At 40.9% G+C, this 24,841-nt stretch overlaps 1 protein-coding gene across 1 annotated transcript in view; it reads left to right on the top strand.

The window, feature by feature from the left end:
* Window positions 1-15,500: 15,500 nt before the first annotated feature.
* VGLL4 (vestigial like family member 4) overlaps window positions 15,501-24,841 on the top strand; it is a gene marked incomplete at its 5' end in the record, with an annotated part of 84,680 nt that continues 75,339 nt past the window's right edge. Inside the window, one exon of the mRNA XM_082487500.1 lies at window positions 15,501-15,564. Within this exon, the coding sequence (XP_082343626.1) occupies window positions 15,501-15,564 (64 nt within the window). The remainder of the gene's footprint in view (window positions 15,565-24,841) is intronic.

The following is a 24,841-nucleotide window of genomic DNA, read 5'->3' as shown; positions in this document are numbered from 1 at the left end:
CTTTAGGGAGAGGCTGTAATCATTTTACTCTTGCGTGTTTTAACCTCTTACTCAGACTTGTTAAATCAGAAATGTTAAGAGATGGATTAAGTTTTAGAACATGAACAGGAAGCTTCACACTATACGGTCTGAAATTATTCATAAAAACTCCAAATATTTCAGTTACATCTCTAAGTCTAAGAACTTACATGTCATTTTTGCCTTCAGAAGCCAGCATTCTGCCAAAACCTTTTCATTAATGCTGGATGGCTATTTTGACAGTTATACACATTTTTTTTCTGCGAAAATTAAGGTCATGCAGCTGCAAAGACCAATATTCTGACCTGACTGAAATTTCATGCAAGTATAATGGCCATAAGGGGGTTATTCCTGGTTTTAAATGTGAACAGAATTTGATTCTTAGGAGTTTGCAACCATCAGGGATTGTCTTTAAAAAAAAAAAAAACAAAAAAAAAAAAAACAAACAAACAAACAAAAAAACTGAACAAAAGTCATAACACTGTCCTTTGGTTCCCTCACTTGCCTTTGTTGTACTCCGAGACCTTCTTTGAAAGACTCAAAAGCCTGACTTTGAAATCCTGATGTTTAAGATATCTCCCCTACTCAATTAAACAAGCTAACTAAATAGTTTAGTTAAATATCTCATTTTGGCTTTATTAAATTAATTTGTATTGCTTCTCTTACATGCAATCTTATCTAGCTCTATGGTATACTTGGTAAATTTGAAAGGTTGAGTTCCCACACAGTGGATTATTTTTTTAATCTCTGCTTCCTGCAAAAGTTTCTCCAAACCTCCTATTTTAAAATTAGTAGTGAAGCATGAGAAGGGGGCATTCAGTGGTTTGGGGTTTTTTTTTGGTTTTGTTTGTGGTTTTAGTTTTTTCTTTTAACGTTGCCCTCCTCAAGTTGTCTTGCTCGTACACAGTGATGAAATGTCTGGCTCGCTCCCTGTACAAGACAATAGTGAGAGCCAAGAAGTTAGTAGCTTCTTAGAATGCTTCAAGAAGTGGTATAGGAGAGAAGGGAGAGCTTATACAAAGCAGCCTACCAGTGTCTGTCTCCTGATGCTGTCGCAGTGCTTCACCTGACAGTCTGGGGCAAGGCTTTTTAAACCCAAATTATTTTCACAATAAAATCTAGTCAATCTCTTTTATTTTTTTTTATTTATTTCTTTATTGCCTCCCAAGCCTGGTATTAGGGCATACATTGAAGATGATGAGATTGTGCACATTCTGCACGCTCGTGGCTAACTCTGGCCCCGCGTCCTTGGTTTAGAAAATTGCCAAGTAGAAGACTGAGTTGGTAGCAATTTGACAGTTGAAGGTGAGTTTGTACGGAGAACAGTAGGTGATGAAACTACATCACCGTGCTTTAAATTCTTATGACATTTTAAAGTGGATTATATTTAAAGGTTGTACTTGCGTAGGTGCTTTTAAAGTAAAGCATCTGTTTCCTCCTGCTTTACTTTTTGTTGTTTAAAGAATGTGTCTCCGCTGTTCCTTGTCTGGTTTATTTGTGACTAATTTCAGCAGGATTCTCTTTCCAATATAAAAATGAAAATGAGCGTGCTACTTGTATTAAAAACAACGAGAAAACCCCGCCCTAGAATGCCAAATCCTTCTACTGCCCTGAGTCACGACTAAAATGATCTGATAGCTGTCTGATGTTCTACTCGCATTAGCACAGCTGCCCGAGCGGTGCCTTCTAGCCCCTGGCCCTGGTACACCCAGGGGCTGCAGGCAGCGAGGCTGTGCTGGGCCGAAATCACAGTGACGGGGGCACATCTGGAAACCTGACAAGAAAGCCCACTTGTTCCGGTGAGATAACTGACCTTAGCCTGGAACTTGCTAGTCAATGAGGATTTAAAGTCCTCAGTAATTACCGAGGTCAGGCCGTAAAAGCTATACAGTTGGCACATAGAAACAGTATTAAAGTTGGTGCGGGTATTCTCATCCAACAGATGTGGCTAAACTTGATTCTCCCAGTGTGATTCCCTGATGCCTCTTTGAGCTGATAGGTGGGGACATTCCAAAGAGCTTTAGGCAGTCTTTTGGTGTCCAGTTCCTTTAGGCAGGCGTGTTACTTTTGCCCAGTGACCTACTACTGCTGGTGTCTTTGGTTCAGAAGAAATTCTGGTGAATAAATAACCTTTTCTTACAGCCTTGAAATGTATGTAAATTATGTAGCTTACAATGAGTCAGTATGTAAAATCTTAAAATAATTTCACATCTAATCATGGACTGCAACCTATCCATGATTTTAATGATCCCAGTTGAGCTAAAGTTTCTGTTTTTCTGTGTGAAAGTTAGGATACAAATCTAGTAGGGAGTTAAATCTATTATATGAATGTGTTTACTGAACAAGAAGAGGGGCAGAATCAGAAAAAAAAGTGTGTCATAAATAGGTTACTCTGAATATTTGCCTACATGTGTGTATCACTTAGTATACTGACCTTTCTTTTACATCGAGTTTGCCATTCAGAGTTTTGCTGTGAACGAGTTGTGGTCACTTTTTTGGTGTTTAACAAAACTTTAACAAATTAAAACCAGTGGGTTGTGGCCAAAGGGTGCTTTTAATTTGTTAAACTGACACTCCTTTTTTTTGTTGTTTTTTGGGGGTTTTTTTTTGGCTCAGCTATCTTGTCTGTCTTCATCTTATGGGAACCTCCATAGGGTGGAATCTTCCTCTTCTTTAGAACAAAGCAAGCAAAAAGTACCTGTGGTTAAATGTTCTGAAAGAACAGAGTTAGTGGTGTTCATATTTCTGTTTGACTCTGAAAGTATCTCATTGTTTGCTTGAAGATTATGCTGCTGTTATGACCCTGCTCCAACTGAAATTATACTGTCTCTTTTAATCTTCCTTTGGATGATGGGGCAGACAATTACGAAGAGGGCAAGCTTTGTCTTGAAGCAGGTAATAAATAACCATCTCCATCGACTTACAGTTTGGATCAACTTGTCTGTCTGGAATTACTGCAATTTAACACATTATGGTCTAATGAAATAATAAACTATCTTCAAAAAAATTTAAACTGTCTTTAAATCCTAGGTGCTACAGTCTTTTGAATTTGGGTGTGTTTTTTATATACGGTAGCTTTGAGTTGCAGTGCAAATGAATCGATTTTTGCAGGGAAGAGTTTTAGATTTGGAGTTTAGGAGTGTTAACATTGAATAAAAGATGTTTGCTTGCGAGGCTATGTAATTTGTTTTTGATATCATGTGTTTTGAAATATGATTTTAAAAGCTGCTGTCATGTGGTGTGAAATTAACCTATTTTATTAAAAGAAGATATGATAGATGGAGGTATGCATTGTAATTGTACTGACAAATATTGTGAAGGAATGACATCCCTTATTAAGCCTGTGACATATAGTGATGGTTTGTGATAGCTTTGTGTTTGCTTTTGGCACAAACGTAATCGTCTTTGTGCAGCTTTTAGTATATCTTGGGCTTCTCTTCAGGCTTAAGGTAACTTCATGCGTTCCTGTCTGTTGTAACAGAAGTGTCTGTATTGCTGCTGCTTGAAAACCAAAAGTGAGATTGCAGCAAGAAATTGGAAGAACTCGGCTAAATTCCACTTTTCCACGCAGTGAATGCCAGCCGGCAAATCACTTCCTTGGAGGGGCACCTAAAGAAAAAAGAACCTTTGTAGCTTTAGGCTTGTATTGTTGATTGAAGCAACACACAGCATGTGCCCCCTGCTGCTAGTCTTACAAGCTGAAATCACTTGAAAATAGTTTAACAAAACAGGTTTGAGTTCCTTTCCTCACTGAGTATCGGTGTCTACTTAGCACTGAAGGCTTTCACAATAGCGAGGCATATCGCTGCTGGGCCCACATGTAGGGACATATTTGCCCAAGGCATTTTTAACCAACTGTTATTATAGTGGGAATGTTTTATTTTCTTAGTTGGTCATGGAACAGATGTCAGGCTTAATTTCAATAATAATTACGAGATTAATGGTTGAGTAGGGTCTGTAGAACAAGGCCATCAGAACTCCCTATAGACGACAACGGCACTTGATATAATACCTTCCCCACCCCCCCACCCCCCGCTTTCAGATCCTTTCCCTCCTATATATTTAAAAATAAAAAATAATTAAAAAAAAACCCGAACTTACAACAACTTGTGAAACAGTGGTCACTGTTCAAAGAAATTTCTCAAAATATAAGGCAGCTGCTTTTGTTGCTCGTGAAATATTGGTGTCTTTCTGTGAAGCTGGGCTAACACATTGTTCTACAGCGTGTTCAGTGGGCCCAGGGGATGTATGTGCGCTGTTACACAAATTCGGAGTAGCATATTGTTTCTTGACAAGCGTCCTCCACAGCAGAAAAGATAGGGGACATTGCAGATACTGCTGCAGCTGAGATGCATGGTCGTTCACAATCCTGGCTCCCCTCACGCAGTGGTTGAATCTCCTTCTGTAGGTTGAATGTCTCTAATTCTTCAGCAATTACTATACATATGGAAGATGGGTGGCAACTGGAGTCTGTCCCAGGCGCTCTACCTGGGTGCCTGAGTTTGGGCCAAAGCCCTGCTTTTGTTTCAGTTCAGGTACAAACCCTCAGCTGTCTTGGCCGGTTTTTGTGTTTCAGCAAAGTATGTTTTTGCTGGTATCCGAGTCAGCAAAGAGCCTTTGATATCCTTCGTTTATAAAGTACATGCAAAATGAAAAACAAATCTTAACACCCAAGGAAACCAAAATATGGTTCATCAAACATGATTGGTTTTGCTTCACTAATTTGTGAATTTGCCTTTTGAACAGCTTGGCTGAGTACTAGCATGTGTTGAGTTCAGCAGCTTCAACGAGGCTTTCTTAGGGTGTGTTAGCTGTTCAGATTTGGTTTTGAAGTTCTCAAATGTTTGACATTTTGCACTTCTTTTTTTGCTGTTGTAACAAACATTGACACCTAACTTTAGTGGGGAAGTCTGTCTGTACTAGCAGTGTTTGTAGGGGAATGCACAGGGTCATCCTTCCCAGAAAGCTGATGTTCCCTCAGACTTTTGAGGTGTTTAATAAATATCCTGTTGTAAAACATTTGTTGGGAGCTGTAATAGCATATGCAAAGGATCAAAAGCTGTTTTGACCTCTCCTTTTTCAAGCTCCTCCTCGTCCCAGGAGCTCTGTCTCTTTAAACAAAGAAACCCTTCCTACCTCTTCCCCTCCAGGAGTTATAAACAGGAGTGGCATATCTTTTTCTTGAAGATACGTATTAAAAAGGTTTGTAATTAGTCTGCAGCAATTCATTCTCATGATATGTACCAATGCCTATTTCAGATCTTTTCTCAGTGTCTGTGGTTTTGTTTTCCATATTTCACAGTATTTTTCTTGTCCGGTATTTTTACTTTTTTTTCTCAAATAATTTTTACATTGCTATTTTGACTACCATTTTTCCAAATATTAGATCATCAAAGTCCTGTTCTGCTTGCTGGTAATGAAAATATTTTCCAGTAGTCTCTTAATACAATATGAACTTTAAAAAATATATAAATATTACCATATATTGTTATAAATGTCATAGCTGAAGAGTTTAAGAAATGTATAAAATAATGTTTATGGTTGTTATTAGACTATATGCCTTTCAGTTTTTTAGCCACCGAAATCTTTCTATTAGATATACTAAGTGTGTTGAGTCTAAATCTGGATTTCATTTAGTGTTCGGAATGCGTTTTTGGCTAGCTTTTGATGGCCCTGAGATCTCATGACCTGTCCTTGCAAGGATATGAAAATACTTCAATATCAGTATTTCTTGCATGATTTGGATAGATTTCTTTTTTTTTTTTACTTGGAACTGGACAGCACAGACCCTTTATGGCCTCTGAATCTTTCAAGGAATCGCAATGCAGGGTGTGTGGGTTCATCCCCGACCCTTCCCTTCCGCGCAGCCTCCCACACCACTTGGCTGGGCTGCTGCTTTGGCTGCACCTCTCTCTGAGTGAACGTGGGAGCTCTGCTCCCTCCTCTATTTCATACATAAATCCCAGTTTCACGATCTAAAATAAACTTTGCTGTGTCTTGGTACTTTTTTCCTTGAGAAAACACAGACAGTTGTCCTGCCATTTATATACTTACGCATTTATTATATTAGTGTATACGTCTGTCACACTGAGAGCTGAACAGGAGAAATACCATGAGCAGAATTGTACCGAGACCCTCTGTATTTCTGTAACTCTTTGCAGATTTGTGGTGGAACCTGCAGCCCTAAGGCTTTGGCAGGGCAGGGCTCAGCTTGGTTTGTTGTCCCTTTCTTTCTCTTTGCAATGGACTCCGAGAGCCGCCTGAAGCAACCTCAGTTCCTTGTGGCCTTTGTAAAGGTAAAATGTAGCATTATGGGACCTGATTTTCCCGAAGATGACTGATGTTCAATGTGGACACCAGAGCATGAGTACAGTGCTTTTCCATATCGTAGAATGGTTAGAGTTGGAAGGGACCTTAAAGACCATCCAGTTCCAGCCCCCTGCCTTGGGCAGGGACACTTCCCACCAGCCCAGGTTGCTCCAAGCCCCATCCAACCTGGCCTTGGACACCTCCGGGGATGGGGCAGTCACAGCTTCTCTGGGCAACCTGTGCCAGTGCCCGACCACCCTCACAGTCAAGAATTTCTTCCTAATGTCTAATCTAAATCTCCCCTCTTTCAGTTTAAAACCATTACCCCTCATCCCATCGCTCACCTCCCTGAGCAAGAGTCCCTCCCCAGCTCTCCTGGAGGTCCTATGAGGTCTCCCCAGAGCCTTCTCTTCTCCAGGCTGAACACCCCCAACTCTCCCAGCCTGTCCTCTCAGCAGAGGGGCTCCAGCCCTTGCAGCATCTTCACGGCCTCCTCTAGACCTGCTCCAACAGGTCCTTGTCCTTCTTAAGTTGGCCCCAGGGCTAGACGCAGCACTGCAGGTGGATTACTCTGGGAGTTATCCTCCTGCTAATTAGTTACAAACAATTTATGCAAGCTACAGTGCCTGTTGCAGAAAACAGCATTACCAGGTTCTTCAGGGTACATTGGTAAAGTCTTAGCTCAGCTTCTGAGAAGTGGTTGTTTGATGTGCACAAGCATGACATGTGACAGTTTAATTTCATGAAATTACTCAAAACGGGCAAAGTACTGCAGGAAGACGTGCTCCTAAATGGCTTGAGTCTTGAAAATGCCAAACTGGGACTGAACAGTGCTGTGGAGTGATGGGGATGACCGAGGCTGTGCTGGTATTGGGGTGGCAGGGGTCCCCAGACCAGTTGTGTTCATTGCTTTTCATGGTAATCCAGTTTGGGGGGACTGGATCATTGTGGCTGTTTCCCGACTTTCTGTAATAGTCACCGGGAGGTGGTACTCGGGGAAGGGCAGTGGGGGAGAGCTCTTTGTTGAGCAGTGTGGGAGTTCAGCTGTGGTTTCACACAAGTCTGACTTTTGGCAGTTTCCTCGGCTGCCTGAATGAGTCACAGCCAACACGAGAAGGGATTCTGTAAAAATACGCTTCAGGAGTACTGGCTGTAAACAGGAAATAAAGAAAATGCCAGATCTGTTCAGACGTATCGAATACGTGCCCATAGTCTCCCTCGTCCTCCGGCCTATCTGCAGTGCGCTACCTCGGAATCTGAATCTTGCTTTGCATCATTTGTGCTTATTTTAATTGCGCATGTAGCCATTAAGCGGGTTTCTCAGATGCTGAAGAATGGTGCGTTTCAATTTGAGATGCACGTGGTGGATCTCTGCTTTTAAAAACTGCTTTGCTTCGTTCTTAAGAGAAACTTTTTTCGCTGTTTTCCCCTTGCTAAAAGAAAAGCTTTTCAAGGCCCGGCTGAGGAGCCCCTGGAGCCTTCTCGCTACCTGCGTCCCCCTCCCGCTGGCGAGGACACCTTCTGGCTCTATTCACCCGTCGCTGCCCGGGGCGGAGGCGCCGCCTTTCCCCGCACGGCCCCGGCCCTGTCCCCGCCGCCAGCGGGGCCGCGCCGCTTTGTGCGCGGGTGGGCGGGGCGTGGGGAGGGTGGGCGGGGACCTAGGGGGCGTGGTTCGGGGGCGTGTCCCAAGGCGACTCCCGCTTCCTCCTCGCCGCCAGCGACGCGTTCTCCCCTACCTGCGAGGATATGATGTCAGCGCCTCATTACCCTAATTATGCTGACCTCATAGCGAGGTCCAGCCAATGGGGCCGCCCCGCTCTCCCCACCTGCTAGGAGGAGGATTCCATCATTCCTGGGATTCCTCCCCGGGCCCGTGCAGCGAGCGGCGCCGGGGCCAGCGGCGCCGGGGCTCGCCGCGCCTGCTCCGCTCCGCTCCGCTCCGCTCCCCTCCCGGGCTCGCCGCCCCGGCCCCAGCCCGGGAGTAAACAAGCAGCCCTCCGCCGCTCCCCGGCCCGCTCCCTGCCCTGGCCGCCCCCGCCGCGCCGCCGCCCGCCCCGGGAGCACACTGGTGAGTGATCCGGGGAGCGGCCCCGGGAAGCCCGGCCTCGGCCCGCCGGAAGGTTCGAGGCGGGAGGAAGGGGACAGGTGGCCCCGGGCGGGGGTGGCCGGCTCCGCGGCGCTGACAGGCGGGACGGGACGGGGCAGCCCCGGCTTCTTCCCCCGCCGCGGCGCTGCGGGGCTTTCCCCGGGTCGGAGGAGCGGGCGGCGGAGCCGAGCCTCCCCGCTGTCTCCCCGGAGGCAGCCGCGTTGGGCCGGGTGGTGGGGGGGCTCGTTGGGAAGGGGAGGAAGCGGGCCGCCCTGCCGCCGCCCCCCGGCGTGTCCGGGCCCGCTGTGCCGGCGGGCGGGTGTCGCCGCGGGCAGGGCGGCTCTCCCGGGGAGGGACAGTCCCGGGGAGCCGGGAGGGCACGGCCGGCCGGGCCCGGGGAGCAGCGGAAGGTGGGAAAGCGAACTGTTCGGGAATATCCCGACGGAAGTTCCTATGCGGAAAGTTACCCGGGAGCGGTAGGGCCGGGCAGGGAGCGCTTTGACTGCCATCTTAAATTCACACCTTGGCCTCCGGAGAGTGGATTTCTCTCACGGAGAAAACCCCGGGAATCTCGTCGGTTCCGCGGTGAAAATCTTGAGTGGGTCCGGAGGGCACTGTTAAGGCTTTTGACTCTGCCTCTGGTCTATTCCACGTGTAGAGAGTTTCTTATTTAATCTTTAGTGGTGCAGTTTCAGTCTGTTCAGTCAAGCCGGCTTTATCTTTCCCAGATGTAATCAGAAGTAATTAATTTTCCGAGTCAAGCTGACTGCGCATGACGCCAGTGCACCCCTTTTCTGAGAGTGCGATGAATGGGAATTTAACAACCGTTTCCACTGACATTTGAGAAACCACGAAGCCGGCTCACTTCCCTTTTACTCTGTTGGTGCTTCAGGATTATCAGGAACAAGAAATAATGGACATTTTTTTAATTAAACTAAAGAGGACTAAACTGAGAGAACGCTCCAGGATTTCTCCTTGCAGGATAATTTTTCTGACTAGATTTTCTTTAACTTTAGAATAGGGAATTGCTTAGAGAGCATTCCTCAAGGAGGAATAATCTGTAGGTTGTGAAACCTGAGTGAAGTTCTCTTTTCAGGCAGTGATATTAAGAACGCTTAGATCCAAAACTCTATAAAATCTGGCAGCAATCTGCCTCTCCTCCCTCGAAAATACATAAACTTTTTTAAAAGGCTTTTCTCCAAACTTCTTGACCTTTATTTGTATTTTCCCATCTGCCTACTTATGAGGATATATCTAATGTAGAGTGTGTTTTGCTTAAATCCCCTACATGTCTCTTTCCTCTGGTTGATATACCAGTTATAATCTCGGTATTTGGGATCAGTTACAAGAACTACTTTCAGTCATAATTAAGATGCAAATCTGTTCCGTTAGACTCTTGGTAGAATTTGGCTGTGTCTAGTCTGTACATTTGCATTGCTTTTTGAAGCAAAGGACTGGGCTGAAACAGTTGTTGCTGAATCGCCCGTTGTGGGGAGTGGGGACAGGGTGTTCTGGTGCAGGATGCCGAGTTGCTCGTCGCCTTTATCTCTGCTTGGTAGCGACTCGGTGAGATGAATGCTACCACCCAGCTCTTACACCCACCCTAGAGTAGGAATTAGGCCAGTTCTGTAAGCAGTGAGCACCCAGAAGTGGTGCTGAAAGGGGTAGATCCAACAGTCTGGTAATGTGAAATATGGCTAGAAGCTAAAAGAGGATAGAAAAATCAATGCAGACCTTTGGGGCATGCTAACTGAATAGGTGCATTCGTATTATAAAGCGTCAGGAGGTTCTTGTTTAAATATATGTAGCTTTGATAACTGGTACAATGTGGAAACACTGAGAAGGTTAATTTTGTTTTGAGATGCGTTTGAAAGTTTTCTATTATAAACGGTAGTTTCCGTTCAGTTACTTTTACTGTGGTTATATGTTTCACAGTATGTTTGCAGTACAATGCCCAACATATAGGATGGACCGAACGGTCTTGTAGATAGAAGGCATGGTCTGGTTAGACTTTTCCACCTTTAATTTCTTATGTTTGCTAGCTTTTAATTCAAAAATACTGTTGCTAATAGCTTTCTTTTTAGAATGTTACCTTGTTAGTGAGGTTTTATGCAACAAGAAAACAAAAAGTACAAGGTAAAATGCCAGAGTTTTGCTTTGAGCTTGTTGTTTTCTGTGTGGTAAGTTAAGTCGTCGCTTCTGTTTGAAGATTTGCCTGTTTGAACAAAACACGTTTTCCACATGCAAAACAAGCATGGTAAAAAGAATCAAAGTACTGAATAAATACATTTTAAAGAAAAAAAGAAAGCGGTGTTTCAATGATTCCTTTGGCCAAGTAGCCTGAACTCACCCTGGAGATTGTGAGTTGTAAATGCAGGAGGGTGATCACCAGTACATGGTAATCACAACCTAAACTGAGCACTTACAGTTAACATTTCACCTGGGTATCTCAGCACAGGATTTATTTTATATCTGCAAGTAGAAGCTCCGATCTAGGTGTAGCTGAAGGAATTTAAACGTATTTTGACTATTGAGGACACATTGAATAGATACAATGTGCTTATCGTTATTCTCATTCACAGCACAAATATGCTTTACTGTCTCCTATCTTAAACAATAAAAGATGTTGACATGGTTTGCATCAATCTGTTGCTTTATCTGCCTTTCCCCTGTAGACTTATTGATGGTGCTGATAAGTTGTGTCTGGATTTCCCCTTCCGTTCGTCCATTGAAATCGACTGGAGTCTCTTTCTTGAGGTACTTCTGGTTATGAATTTGACTGGCAAGTGCTGTGCCTGTATCTTAGATGTCAGCCGCTTTTGACCTATTTGACCATCCACTTAAGCTAATCTTGTTTTCCTTATGTGTATCTATACTTACTTCACTTTAGTCCCCACTCTTGTTTCTTGAGCATCTTGTTCTTGTCTCGCTTTTTCATTGCTATAATGGGCTTTGTTTATTAATCCACTTCTTCCCCCTGCAACCTTACCTTTTTAATTTCACCAAACACATGAATCCAAGTACCAGAGTTTTCTCTACATCATTGAAAGCTTCAGTCTTTCTCTCTCCTTGGCATTGTGTAGATGTCTATCGCTAGGTCACACTCAATAAGCTTAAGAGAGACCTCTTATGAGCGTCTGCTTTCATATGGTTCTTATTAAGGTGTTTGCAATGGCCGTTGGCCACGCTGCTCTTCTGTGTGTGTCAGTCAGACCTGTAATCCAACTGTCTTTATGACTGTGACCTCTCTTTAGATTTTCATGTCCGAACTATGTCTAAATTCCTCTGATTTTTCTTATCTGCGCAGCATGTCTTTTGTACAGGCCTTTTGTTCTCATCACCCAACTTTTTCCATGTTTCTGTCATCCAACTTGTTGCTTCTGTTACTGGTTAAGATCCGTTCAGGACGAACGCCATCGTATCTCCAGAATGGAGATTAGCTGCAAACATCTTCTTTCATGTTTCTCTTTCCTTTCTGTCCCTTTGCCATTCCCCACTTTTTTTTTTTTTTTTTTAATCAAATATAAAGTTCTTCTCTTTATTTCAAGTCTTTGGGATCGAATAAATGTCTCATTATTCAGTCTGGAGTTAGTCTCTGCTGCGGGTTTCTCTACTGCCTGTTTACTTATGTTTCAAACAAGCGACTTTAGGGTTTTTCCCCATGTGCTTTCCTGGATGCTTGGAAGGTGCTGTATAAATCCTTCAAATCACTTAACTGTTCATTTTCAGAAGCTTTAATTTCTCTATAGTCTTCAAAAAGATGTTAAGAGTTAGGCATTTGCGAAGCTGAAAGTACTTTGTATGTGCATGGAATTTGCAAAGTCTTGAAAAGAAGAGGGAAAATAATGTCCTGTTTCGTTACACTAATGGGTGTTGTGTTCCTCAAGCGTTGCATAAAAAACTTACTAGTGGATAGGTGTTGCAGTAACTTGTCTTTTAGACACCCTATGGCTTCACATTCTGTGTCTTTACTGTTTTTCGGAGTGTTTCTTTGCTGCTACATTGGTGAGATGAGAGACTAGGGAAATGTTGAGTGGAAGCAGTAACTGATAAGTAAAAGGACTGAGTAAGATATTAAACTAATATTTGATATTACAGTAGATAAAAATATCTTGAACTCTTGTAAAAGCGCTTTTGGCTTGTGTCTCTTCAACAGTTAAGATTTTGTAACAAGTAAGAGACTTATGAAACTGTTTCCTTAGTGTTTAAATCGGATCCATCCAGAGGAAGTTAAGTTTGTGTACTTGTATTTCGCCAGTCACCTCTTTTCCTTTACCAGATCTGGGTATAGAGCAATACTTGCAAGTCGCCTGCTAGAGAGTGGCTTTTTGACACGGGTACTTATAAAAAAAATATAAAAAGACCGGGCTGTTCTCTGAAGGCTGTAGCAGTTGCTGTCCTTGCCCAGGTGGAATTAGGCTTTTAAGCTTTGAGCTGGCGAAGAGAAGATTCCTCCTCTCATTCTCGTAGGCAAACTTTATTTCTTTCCTGAACTGTTACCCCTGGCTTGTTAGTTTGATTTAGGGATAGAGGGGTATTTCGTATTGCTTGAATAATAATCTGGAAGTTTTAGCTCCTTGGAGGCAATTTTCATAACTGTAAATGTTTGCAACAAGTTTTAAAAATCGCAGCATGTATGGTATCGCACCCCGGAATTTGCAGATCTCTCTGTTCAGTGTCCCTTCAAAGAAGCTCTTGACTGGACGCAACGCTCTTCAGAAGACCTTAACTGTTAGAGAAACACTTCTGCATCTCTCTCATGATATGAACTTAAATGATATGCACAGTTACAAAGCTATATTGAGGGCAGTTTTAGTGAAGTTGTTTTTAAAGTGTCTGATTTCCTGAATAAAATTAAGACTTGGTTCCTGTTTCCTTCTCTCAATGTAGACTTCTGTCACCAGCTAATTCTCTTACTAGGAGCATGGTCCGGGAAGGGATTGCGCATCTGCTACTCCTATTATTTAAAAATTACTGAAAAACTTAAAGAAAACAGCAATTAGTTTCCAATAAAAGATACCCTTATTTCCTTTGCATTGTTATTTATTGAGGGTTTTTCTAAAGAGTTGACCAAAAAGCTTTGTATGACTGTCTTTAAAATATAGGACAAAGCTGGTTAGTGCTAAATCGTGAGTTAGCCATCAGTTTGGTGTAGCTGCATCATCTCGTCAGATGTATTTTAACCTTTTTTCCAACTGAATTTTCACTCTGTTAGAGGAATTTGTGTGACAGGGTCAGTAATCAACAGTCTGGGGAGAAATAAAGTATAAATAAATAAATATAATAAATAAATCAGATATTTAAACTCCAAGAAAACAAAAAGCAGGAAAGAAACCAAGCATCAAGGTCTACGAGATCAAAGTGGAATTCTTTAGCTTTGATTTGCAAGAGAGTGTGGCCAAAAGTGATGTAAAGTAATATTTAACAAAGACAAAGTTAGTAAAAGAAGAATCGAAGACGTTGTTTTCTAAAACCTCTCGCCCACATGTACTGTCTTTAAATGAAAGAGTGAGCTGATTTTGTAAGTTTAGTTAAACTACGGTTCCTGAGGAAAAGCTGATTCTGAGAGGGAGGGAGAAAGCATGTTTTTATCCTCAAGCGCCGTACTTTGTTATTTCAATTATGTCTCTTCTTGCACAGTTCCATGGAAAGAAGACTGGATTTAATTCTTTATTGAAAAAATATTTTTGAAACTTAAAAATACTTTAAAAATCTCTTCTCTTATACTCTAAAATCTTTGATTAGTTTTAAAGTCTTTGACATTATTTAGGAAAAGGAAGGGAGGATAGCAAGGTTTATTATTTATAGTGCAAAGTCAAGGAAATTGCTTCCCAAACATATGCTTGTTGTTAAGTCTATATACATGTGTTTGAGATTTCTGTAGTTGCCACTACCTTTTTCTTTTTCTTCTTTTTTTTTTTTTTTTTTTTAAGATCACACTGTAAAGTAAGTTACAGTAAACAGTTCTTATGACAGAATAGCATGCTAGCTTTATGGAGAAAAAAACAGCGAAATTGTTAGCAGTCCTGGGTTTTCTCTCTTTCTCCATTTGTTTTCTTAACAGTTCTGTCTATGCTGTTGCCTTCTTATTTAAAAACATGTATAAGTTGTTGGCATTTTAACAAACGCCTCTCGACAATGTGTTATTCCCTTCCTTTCTTTCCCTTTCGTGTCTTTTGGAGCTTCATACTGGAACTTTTTTTTTTTCAGTTTTGAAGCCATTCATGTGAAACTTTGAGAGGTTTATGTAAGCTGTAATACATTTTTTTTTTTTTTTTTTTAATGGCAGAGTCTGTTGCTTGATATAGTGCCGAAATGTGTGGTTTTATGTGATGGGGTTAATTTTTCATGTATGGGAATAACGTGTTGTAGGGGGGAGAAAACAGGGAAAAGCAGCTACTGAGGTGTGATTATGATTTTGCAAGTTACAGTTTGCTGTCTGTGTCGTTATACATACGCACACGCCCAGTGTTCGACTATATGTTCACGAGTAAGAAAATGTCTTTAATGGCTTATAAGCTTTGGATAATTCCACTTTGGGCATGGGAGAGTATGGAGGACCAGTTTATTGAATACTACAGATCTAAAGCAATCTTATGCTGGTGTGCGTATTTGGGCCAGCTGTCATCTTCACTTCAGATGTGTTGCATCTTTGGATATTGTCTCAAGTAGCTCCTTATGGGGATGGAAGGCCAGCATGTGGGAGGCAAACCCACTTACAACATATAGCAGATAGCCCTGTTGCAACATACATGAGCAGTGGTCATCAGGTTCAGTCAAGTACTTGAGAATTTGGTCTTCTGGTTTGTTTTGGATGAGTAGTTGGTGGGAAAGCTAATTCCAGTGTTTCCTTGTTTTCAGCAATGACTTTTAACAAATCCTGGGCTGGTACAGCATGAAAAGAGCAGCAGAGACCTGGATTTTTTGATACTTTCTGCTGTCACGCTCTTGTTGTTTATTACTACTTCCACCTGTAAAACCTGATGCGTGTATGCTATGAACAAGTGGCATATCACCTACTATGTTGTAGTAAGGGCTCTGTGAGTTTACTCTTTGAAACTTTGAATTTTCCAGGATCCAGAGAGGAATGGAGACTCCATTGGATGTTTTGTCGAGAGCAGCATCTCTAGTACATGCTGATGATGAGAAACGTAAGTCCGAAACTTAGTTCTCTGCTTTGTTGGATCCCGATGCTGTATGTTTGTACTGTATATCAGCCTGGTCGCTGGCTTTGTCGATCTTTGCATTTTACTGAATATAAGACATGTAGAAAAATGTCTTCAGAAGCCCCTCAAAGGTCGTCTTCCTCAGGTGCAAACCCAATACGTTGCATTTGAATTGGTTAGTATGCAAGAGAGAATCATTCCTGTTATTTTGAAAGTATGCTCAACAATTCATTTAAAGGTGCCCCACTTCTTGCAGTTGCATTTGCACTGCTAATAAACGCAAAGTTGTAATGGAACTGCTGTCCAACTAAGGATGATTTGAGAACTCGTGCTCCCCAGTAATATCAGTTAGACCTGCTCTCATTTAAGAACACATAACTGGGTAGGCATGAGTGGGTGGCAAAGATTCCTATTCCGGTCGTAATAAACGAAGAGATAGACTGTTATCACCGGTAATGAGCGCTCCATTTTCCTTTCGCTGCTGCTAAAAGGTGAGTACGGGATTTTAACATTGTGAATGATGTCAGTTGCAGCTACAGAGGCTCGGGTTGGCTATCATTTGGGTAATTTTTTTGCTTTTAACATTCAACATTCACAGTAAGCATTTAAGATGGCTTGACTAATGTTAGGGTAATATTGTTAATCTACCAAATCGCAGTGCTGCTTTGTAGATCAGATTGTTACCTGCATGCTCAATAATAAATGTCTCTGTTGTTTTTTTCCTGAGTGGTGTAAGCGCTTGGGAAGCGTATGTATCTTGGATATCAACCTGAATAGATGCTAACTAGAAAAATGGTATTTTAGCTTTCAAACTGCTTTTGTGTGTGGCTTCTGTGCATAAAATCACCTTTTAAGATTAATTCGTCTTTTCTTCTTCTGGTCTTTTTGCCTTTACTCTGGATATATTTTTTGAAAAGTAATTGCCTTGAATGTTGAATAAAAGAATTGATTTACTGCTGTTGCTGATCAACTTACTAAAGCAATTGCAAAGTAAACAAACACAGTGTATTTGGACAACAAGTCTCAGAACTTCTGTGCATATTGAAATCGTCGAGATAACAGTAGCTTGCTCTTTCAGAAGTTTGTACAAGGAAGGTTTCATACTCTTCTGAGCTCCCCTGTATTATTGGCTCTTCACTTTGTAATGAATATTGGTTTTGCTGTTCTTTCGTGTTCACGTTGCTGCTGGATAAGCGCTGAGTTTTTACTGATCCTGCTGTAGGAGGATGGTTTGGTTGGTTCCTACAGTTAGTGACTATTACTGGAAAAATGAACAGCAGCGGAAGTCCTTGAGGAAATAATTTCAACTGTGATTTTGGCCTGGGGGATTTTTCTTGTAAACTAACTTACATATTTGTAGAAAAGGCAAAAGCTTAACTTGTTTTCTGTTGACTGCGTTTTAATACACGTTTTGAATATGTATTCTCAATTTTCTTAAGCTTAAATGCATCCCTTTTGGTTAACTATTGCCTAAGACTCTAGTTTGATTCTGAGTTCCACAGGGTAGGGATGTTGGGCTGGATTTAGAGAATCCAGAGGAAGTCTGATTCAGTGCATCTTGCATGTGAGGAAGCTGATACGTATCTGGTTCTAATTTACATTCCTTTAGTCTTACCACTGAGACTTAATTAGATTTATGCCACTCTGCAGCTTCTAACTTGTGCTGTCTCCGAGTTTGCCCTGCTGTTGTGCATATTGCACACCAAGAATGCTGGAGTATGGAAAGTTGCTCAAAGGAAGAAATGAGTAGTCCAGGCCAGTCACCAAACTTGCACTTTTTTCTGTCAGCTTTTGTGGAAACGGCACTCGCCAGACTTCGCCCTGTGTTGCAGAGCGGATACCGACAGCTTGAAGTTAGTCTTCATCTCGAATTTAGCAATTATCCTTCGGCTTTCCTCTGAAGTGCCAGGCACGCTGCTTCTGGGGTTGTAGCGGTGGTCCTGTCTGTGTTTCTGTAGCCCCTATTCACCTTGTCTGACCAGGAGAATTCTACGTAGTTTCTAATACTCCAGTCATGACCAGGAGTGGAATAATTCCCTTTTTTTGTATTTTTTTTTTTCTTTAAATGAGATTACTTTCAGATACTCGATATCTGAACAAACTATTGAATTTATTTCAGCGATGTTTCTTATATTCAGGTAACGCATACAGGTAAATTTTATTGCCGGTTCATTGGAAAAAATCCAGTGGGTTCTTTTTGACATTTCTAATGATGCCATAAAGTTTCCTGCTTCCAAAGTTTTGAATAAGGATTTCAGATTAATATAGTTTCTGAAACATTTCTGTCTTACCCTGAGTGTTTTATTCTTGTGCTGGGATAGAAATTTGTCTAACAGATAACTCCTGATGCCCTTGGTGCATTTCGTGGTTGAAATTTTATCCTATTTTTGAATGGAAACCAAAGGAAATCCAGCTGTATGCTATCCTGACGTGACACTGCTAGCAAGTAACCGGTGGTTAGATTCCACTAGGGAAACAAAAGTCTGCTTGGTAAGATGATTCAGCTCACCTCAGGTATTCTCATCTAAGCTATATGCCATGTAGGGGTTGAAAACTGCTAATTTGCCACTTTTTAAAGGTCTTTTTAAGCAATTAAGATATTCATTTTAACTATGGTATCTCAAAAATATTCCTCTTCAGAGTAGTTTACTATTACAGTTTTTACGAGGAAAAATAAAGGTAGTCTTAACACTTCTCTGTCATCTAGTGTGAGAAATATATGCAGAATGCACATAAAATATTTTGGAAGTTAGTTAGACTGTGTATGCTGCTACAGAAAGTACAAAGCTAGCTGAAGTTGCCAGTGGTCTCTTACTCATACATATCAATAGTTGTCACTACTTCTTTTCTTGGAAGTGTTAGTACTATTTGTATACAAACCCTTGGTCCTCTTGCAGGCATCTTAAATTGCAAACTTGCGCACCCTCTTATGCTTTCATCCCGTCTAAATCTCAACTTCAAACTAGTTTATATAAATCAACCTCCTTCAAGTGCATTTACTGAATCCAAGCAGTGCAAATACAGGTTCTTGTTAAAAAACAAGCTTAATTTCCTGAAGCTGGTAGGTATTTAATTTTATTCTTGTTTGTCTGGGGGTATTCAGAGGAGGAATATTCCCAGTAGTTATGAATTTAATTCTTTCTCACATGAAGGATCCTCTTATCTCTGTGGGCACTCACTGCAGTGCCAAGTAATGTAGAATTGTCTCGGTGTATATGCAAATCACACTCTGTTTAAAACAAATACCTTTGAAACTTATCAGCACTTAAAGAAATGAATGAGATGTATGGCTGTGTAGATTTCCCAGAATGGTTATTGATTTTATTTTTTAAACAAATATGACCTTCAGTTATTTTGGCTTGGTTTTGTTTGCAGCTGCACCTGTGTCAATAAGGTTGACCTTCAGTGATAGGTTTGCACTATATGTTGCTTTCAATTGCATCTCTGTTTTATTGCATCTCTGTTTTATTGCATGAACTATACTATATACTATATTTCAACGACTCCCGGTTTAAATCATTCTGCGCTTGTTATCCAGGAAAATTTATGAAACGCATTTGGTTAACTGCTGTGTTGTGGAAGTGATTAATTATGGAAAAGAAATGATTACTGTAATTTAGTATTTGTAATAATTACCGCTGTGATGTAAGCAATTATTTAAGCTTATGGTATAATGGATCTGTACTTAAGAAAAAACAACAAAACAAACCAAAAATAAGCTGAATAAAAGACAGACACTCCTTTAGAGGTGATAACAGTTAAAGGAGAGGACAAAGATATTTCCCAATGGAGTTCGTTGTTTGCTTACTGTCCAAACTTGCTCTTTCATTTCAGTGGAAGGAAAGCGTACAATGATGTAATTATGAGCCAGTCATCTTGAAGGCTTGTCACTAATTGTTTGCTTGTCTGTAGAGAAGGGAAAGGATGTAGGCAGCCTGTGTGGTTGATGAGCAGCTGTTCAGCGCCAGGGTAGGTGAAGCGCAACTATTTTACCTGTAAGTGGCATCTGTAAGGCTTTGCTGGTTTGGTGTTTTGTTTTTTTTTTTCAGTGCTTCAGAAGTGGGCTTTAGACGAAGTGAACATCTGTAGGACCTGTGTGTGTACGCTGTCTTTTTAATGTTATCATGACCGGCAGCCTTATCGAATGTGGGTTATTGCACAGTTGCAAAAATCGAGTTTACAACAAGATGCCCGATACTACTCATTACTCTTCTCTTCCTCTTCTTTCCCTGCAGTGTTCCTACTGGGCTTGTACTGATTTCTCATATGTTCAGGACTTAAGTTGGCTATTTTTAGAAGACCACAGTAGAAGCTAGTAGTATTTAAGTAAAGACAAAGAATTACTGAAAGTACTGTCTGTCTTCCCATAATTGTATGGAACAGCAAGTGTTCAAACGTGAAGGAGGATTACCGGTTTGTATTTATCTCATATAAAAACAAGGTCTTTGGGAACTCGTCTTTCAGTTCTCAACTGTTTTAAAAGCATAGTATCGTTATTGAGAAAATAGTGAAGGAAACTACTTATTAGTATTAGACTTGCACTTGCAGAATATGTTGAAAGCACTGTGTACTCAGCCTGTGCTGATTTTACAGTACTGCTTTACCTACACTTCCCTCCAATATCCAAGTCCAGTTTAAGAATATGAGAATGAATGACATAAAACATGTTGTTTCTTACTCTCTCAGGATAATATAGTGAAAAGTCTGTTGCTGGCAAACCAAAGAAAATATACTTCCCCAAGGAAATGAAAGGTTTGGAAACGGCTAATAAATGGCACAATAAAGTCCTAGGTAATAGCTTTGCATTCTAATATATTGTACCCAATCCATACCTGCTGAGTCTTGATTTATGTTTTGAAAAACTGATACAGGACTACATTAAAAAAAAAACAAAACAGTCGTCTTTGCTCAAGCCATGCTTCTTGCACATGTACCGTCAGTTGCATGTGTCATCCCTGTATGCGTGGAAGCCTGGAACTGCTCTTCCACACTTCTTGCCTGTGACCACTAATTACTGTTTGGCAACAGTTTCTTTCATGTGGTTTAGTTTAATCCACTTCAGATAATTAAGCTGGACCATACAGTTGATATTTCTAGTACAGAGGCATTATTGTGCTTTAAAATCCCTACCCTAATCCACTTTGTAATAAAATCCTAATATAGACAAGTCCTACAAATCAGTTTTTACTGTTCTTCATTCATATCAATCAGTTCAGTTAGGAGAATGAATTTGGTGCTCGCTACCGTCTCATAATTAATAAATATGCAACAACTGGTTGTTTTGGATAGCTGATCCTAAAAAAGATACTACTTTAAGGCTGAGTTGAGGACAATTTATTATTTTTTAACACTCTGGAAGAGGATGCCGATTCTGTTAGCTTACGGTCTTTAAATACAAAACAAGCACTAGTCATAGTAGAATTAGACTTGAATGTTGCGATTTGTGGTGAAGATGTTAACGATGGAATATTTCTAGCATCACCAGAACACTTCACCTACACTACTGTTTGCTTTGTAAATTCATAGCGAATTTATAGCAGTGAGCCTAAGGCAGGTTTTAATACCAATGTTTGCAGCAGTTTAAATGTCCTACTGTGTGAACGCTTAAATGTGCACTGAAAATCTTGAAGATCCTGAAGGGTTTTTGACTGACTAGGAGTGAGGAATTGCATGGAACTTGCTATAAGAATGAAATTAGTACAAGGACAGTCTCAAAGATCAGTTTCATTGGAGCATTGGAGGTTTGCTTTTAGGGAGGGTGGGTTTTTCTTGGTGTTTTTGTTTTTTTTTGTTGTTGTTGTTTTTCCTAGAAATTCATCTGCTTTAGAAAAATGGGAAACAGCGATAGCATTTTTACACAGAAGTGAAATAGCAGTATCACATCACAGTCCTTGTTTATTTTCTATTCACAAGTTCGCCCCATTACGGGTAGAACTGGGAGGAATAATGCATGTTTGTAGTAAGGATGACAGATATTACATAGAATCGTAGACTGGTTTAGGTTGGAAGGGACCTTAAAGATCATCTAGTTCCAACCCCCTGCCATTGGCAGGGACACCTCCCACTCGACCAGGTAAAACATAGCAATGTATTACTTAAAGCAAAATGAAATATTTCCAGTAGATTTCATGTTATGTGCCCTTTGTATTTTTATTTGCACATATGTGTCCAAAATACCGAATCTTGTAACAAAGAAATAAATGGAAATAAGTCTTAGCTGCATGTTGTACTTACGACGTATTTCAGTATTACTTCTCATTTGGGGAACATTTGTTTTAGGGGTGGGAGGGAATCAAATTGGTGCAATAAGGGCAACCTGGAGCCTGGTTAGAGTTCTTTTGCAATCTAAAATGTGTTTGTGTACTGACCCTTAATTCTCATATAGACTGCTTTGACGGTAAACTATTTCCCTTCATGCTAAAATTGTTAATTTTCTGTCCCCAATAATAAGTATGATACACTTAATCGTTTAGTACGTCACTGCTCTATTTTATGTTTATTGTTTTGCCATTATTTTCTGTAGTTTGTGATTATGTTTTCACCATAACGATGTTGAGAACGTTAACGTTACCTGTCGTACTTGGCGCTGTACCAATACGTGGCTGGTCCCTATTCAGAAGGCAGAGCGTCGAGGGCAGGAAGCAGAGCACCACTGTCACGATGCAGAGCTGCTGCCGATGGAGCAGAGATGGAAGCTCGCGATTCCCGATTCCTCCTTGTAGCGCCTTGTTCGCCGCACTGCTAACGCCATAACTCCTTTGGAGCCCTGAGCTTTCTTGGTGCGCAGAGCAGCCTGGCAAAAAAGTCCTGGCGGAGTTTGATGCCCTGAACACTGTTGCTGCCGTGGAAGCGGGATTTGGTGGGTAGGCAGTACTTCTTTTCTGATTGTGGCTTTTAGAAATTTCGGGAAATAAATCGGTTATTGTCTGTTACAGTAGCTCGTAGCTGCACCATAAAATTGCTCAGAGGGAAGCTATCCTTAAGAAATTCTTTGCTTTGAAGAGCGCGGTGCGAGTTTCTGTGCCCTCACCTGGGCAAGCTGGCAGCCCTTAGAGATAACATCAAGATAGCATTGCCAGCAGGGCTGGCTAAATCACCGGCTTGTTTTTTCCCTACTTAGGCTAGATAAAAATCTCCCTTATAATGAAAAGCTTGTATGCGATGCTTCTACTAAAAATCTTGGTTCCTATGACTTTTGGGACACCTCCAGTAAACGGAGGAGTCATTTTTGATCTTAACCTCCTACTTTTTGTTTTGTAGGACAACACTTGCTGAAATCCTGCTTGGCTAGGTTGAGGGCAACACAACCACGTTAACCCAGACTTTTCTTTTGCATTCTGTAAATAAATTTAATGGTATTTTGTATGCGTGTTGTTCTTCAGGGCTTTCAAAGTTAGGGGATTTTTAGTCAGGGTTTGTCAACTCTTGGATGTCTCTTATTAACCAGCCCAGCGCAGCCTTTCATTCAGAGCTTGACTGCTTCTTCAGAAGACTTTTCCCTTACTGGGTTGAAAGGAGGGTAAGAAGTGCTTTGCATTTATTTCTCATATGAAAATAAGTGGACTGTCCATATGGTTGGTTTTTTTCTTCTTTTGTGGTAAAGTAAAATTTCGATTTGGTTGTCTTTCAACCTGGGTGGTGAGTGGATGAATATGTATGTTGGTTCAGAGATTGGCAGATTGTTGGCAGATATTTGATAGAGACAAAGAGTTAGAAAACTAGAGGTACGGTTAGACTTTGGTCTTCTGCTGCTGAGTTTAATATACTGAATTCTTTAATTGCAGAAATTAATGCACAATTAAGAAATTGAATAGCTTTTATGAATTAGCAACTGTGCTTGTGGTCAAAGCTTATCTGTGATGTCTAGCAAAAGAGAAAATTACATTTTCGGGAAGAAAAGCTAAATTCTAAGAAGCAGTATCAACAAAAATCTGTGGTTGTAATCCCTCGACAGCCTCGAGAGGTGTTAAAAGTAGATTTTTCAGGTAGTCACTTACGTAGTGTTTAATCGATGGTAGGGGGAGTTCTGTTAGTTTTGGAGTGGATTTTGTGGCATAAGTCATCTTTTTTTATTGAAAGAGGCAAAAGTCTGGAAGCGTGATGTTTCAGTTTAGTAATAACGTGATGGAAAAACATATGTGGCTTGATCGTTGAGGTGCGGCCTGAATCATCTGTTGTCGCTGTATGAATACCAACAGCTTCAGAGAACAAAACTCTTAAAAGCGTAATAACATGCGTAGAGTTCTGCTTTTAAATTTATGAACCATACGGACCAGAAAATACTAATATCTTCTCTGTTTTAAATATCAGTTAATCTGTTTTTGAGTAAAATACCCGAATAGCTGAATTCCTGACCTTCTGCTTTTTGTCTTTCAATAGCCTTCAGCTGTTTGTATTTCTCAGTGTTTCACAGGGTAGCTTCCTGTAAATGGTGTCAGGGCCGTTTCGTCATTTTTAGGGTTTTCTCGAAAGCCTTAAATTGAATAACTGGTTGTTTGGGTGGATGTGTGGTTTTTTTTTTGTTGTTTGTTTGGGTTTTTTTTAATAAATAAAAATTAAAATTATTCTTACCTCCAGAAAGCTTTGCCCTTTTTTTCTCAAAGCTTACTGTAGCAAGGAGATAAAGAATGAGTAGAGTTATGTTTTCAACTTGTTAAATAGGCTGGAAAATGGGGCAATTGTCTGCTTGGCGCCTAGATGTATTTTAATAGCAGTAGAAGGCCATTAGCATAGTCAGTGGAGTGATGGTAATGCCTGCAGGAACAAAAGTGTCTAAACATATTTTTTTTTAATTAATTTAAAAAAAAAAAACAAAACCAAAACACCAACATTTGCAAGAGGTTCAGCTGCCTACAGTTTGTAAACATGTTGTAGCATCCTTTGGCGTACCAGATGTTTCTACCCAAGCTGCACCAGCTCAGGAAATGGGCTGCTGGCAGTTCCTGGGCAATGTCACCCAGACAATACGTCTTTTCTTTCTGAATCCTCTTTTTAGCTAATTGATGATAAAATATTTGCAGCGATTGGTAGCTTCATCCCCAAGTAAATGATGTTTACAGAAACACTCTCTTGAAATGTTGTTTGGCAAATGGAGGGGAAGGAATCTTCTAACAAGAATGGAATTTGTTGTCAGATACCAACCATTGCTCTGAAAATTGCAGCTGACTGACTGAATACCGTATCGCTAAGTGTGGTAGCACGTACATAACCGTATGGAACTTGTCAATGCACGTGCTTCTAAAAAATTGTAGTTTCTGAAATG

Source organism: Vanellus vanellus (genome assembly GCF_965231255.1).
Source record: "Vanellus vanellus genome assembly, chromosome: 9".
Lineage (NCBI taxonomy): Eukaryota > Metazoa > Chordata > Aves > Charadriiformes > Charadriidae > Vanellus > Vanellus vanellus.
This window is presented reverse-complemented; position numbering and strand designations above follow the sequence as displayed.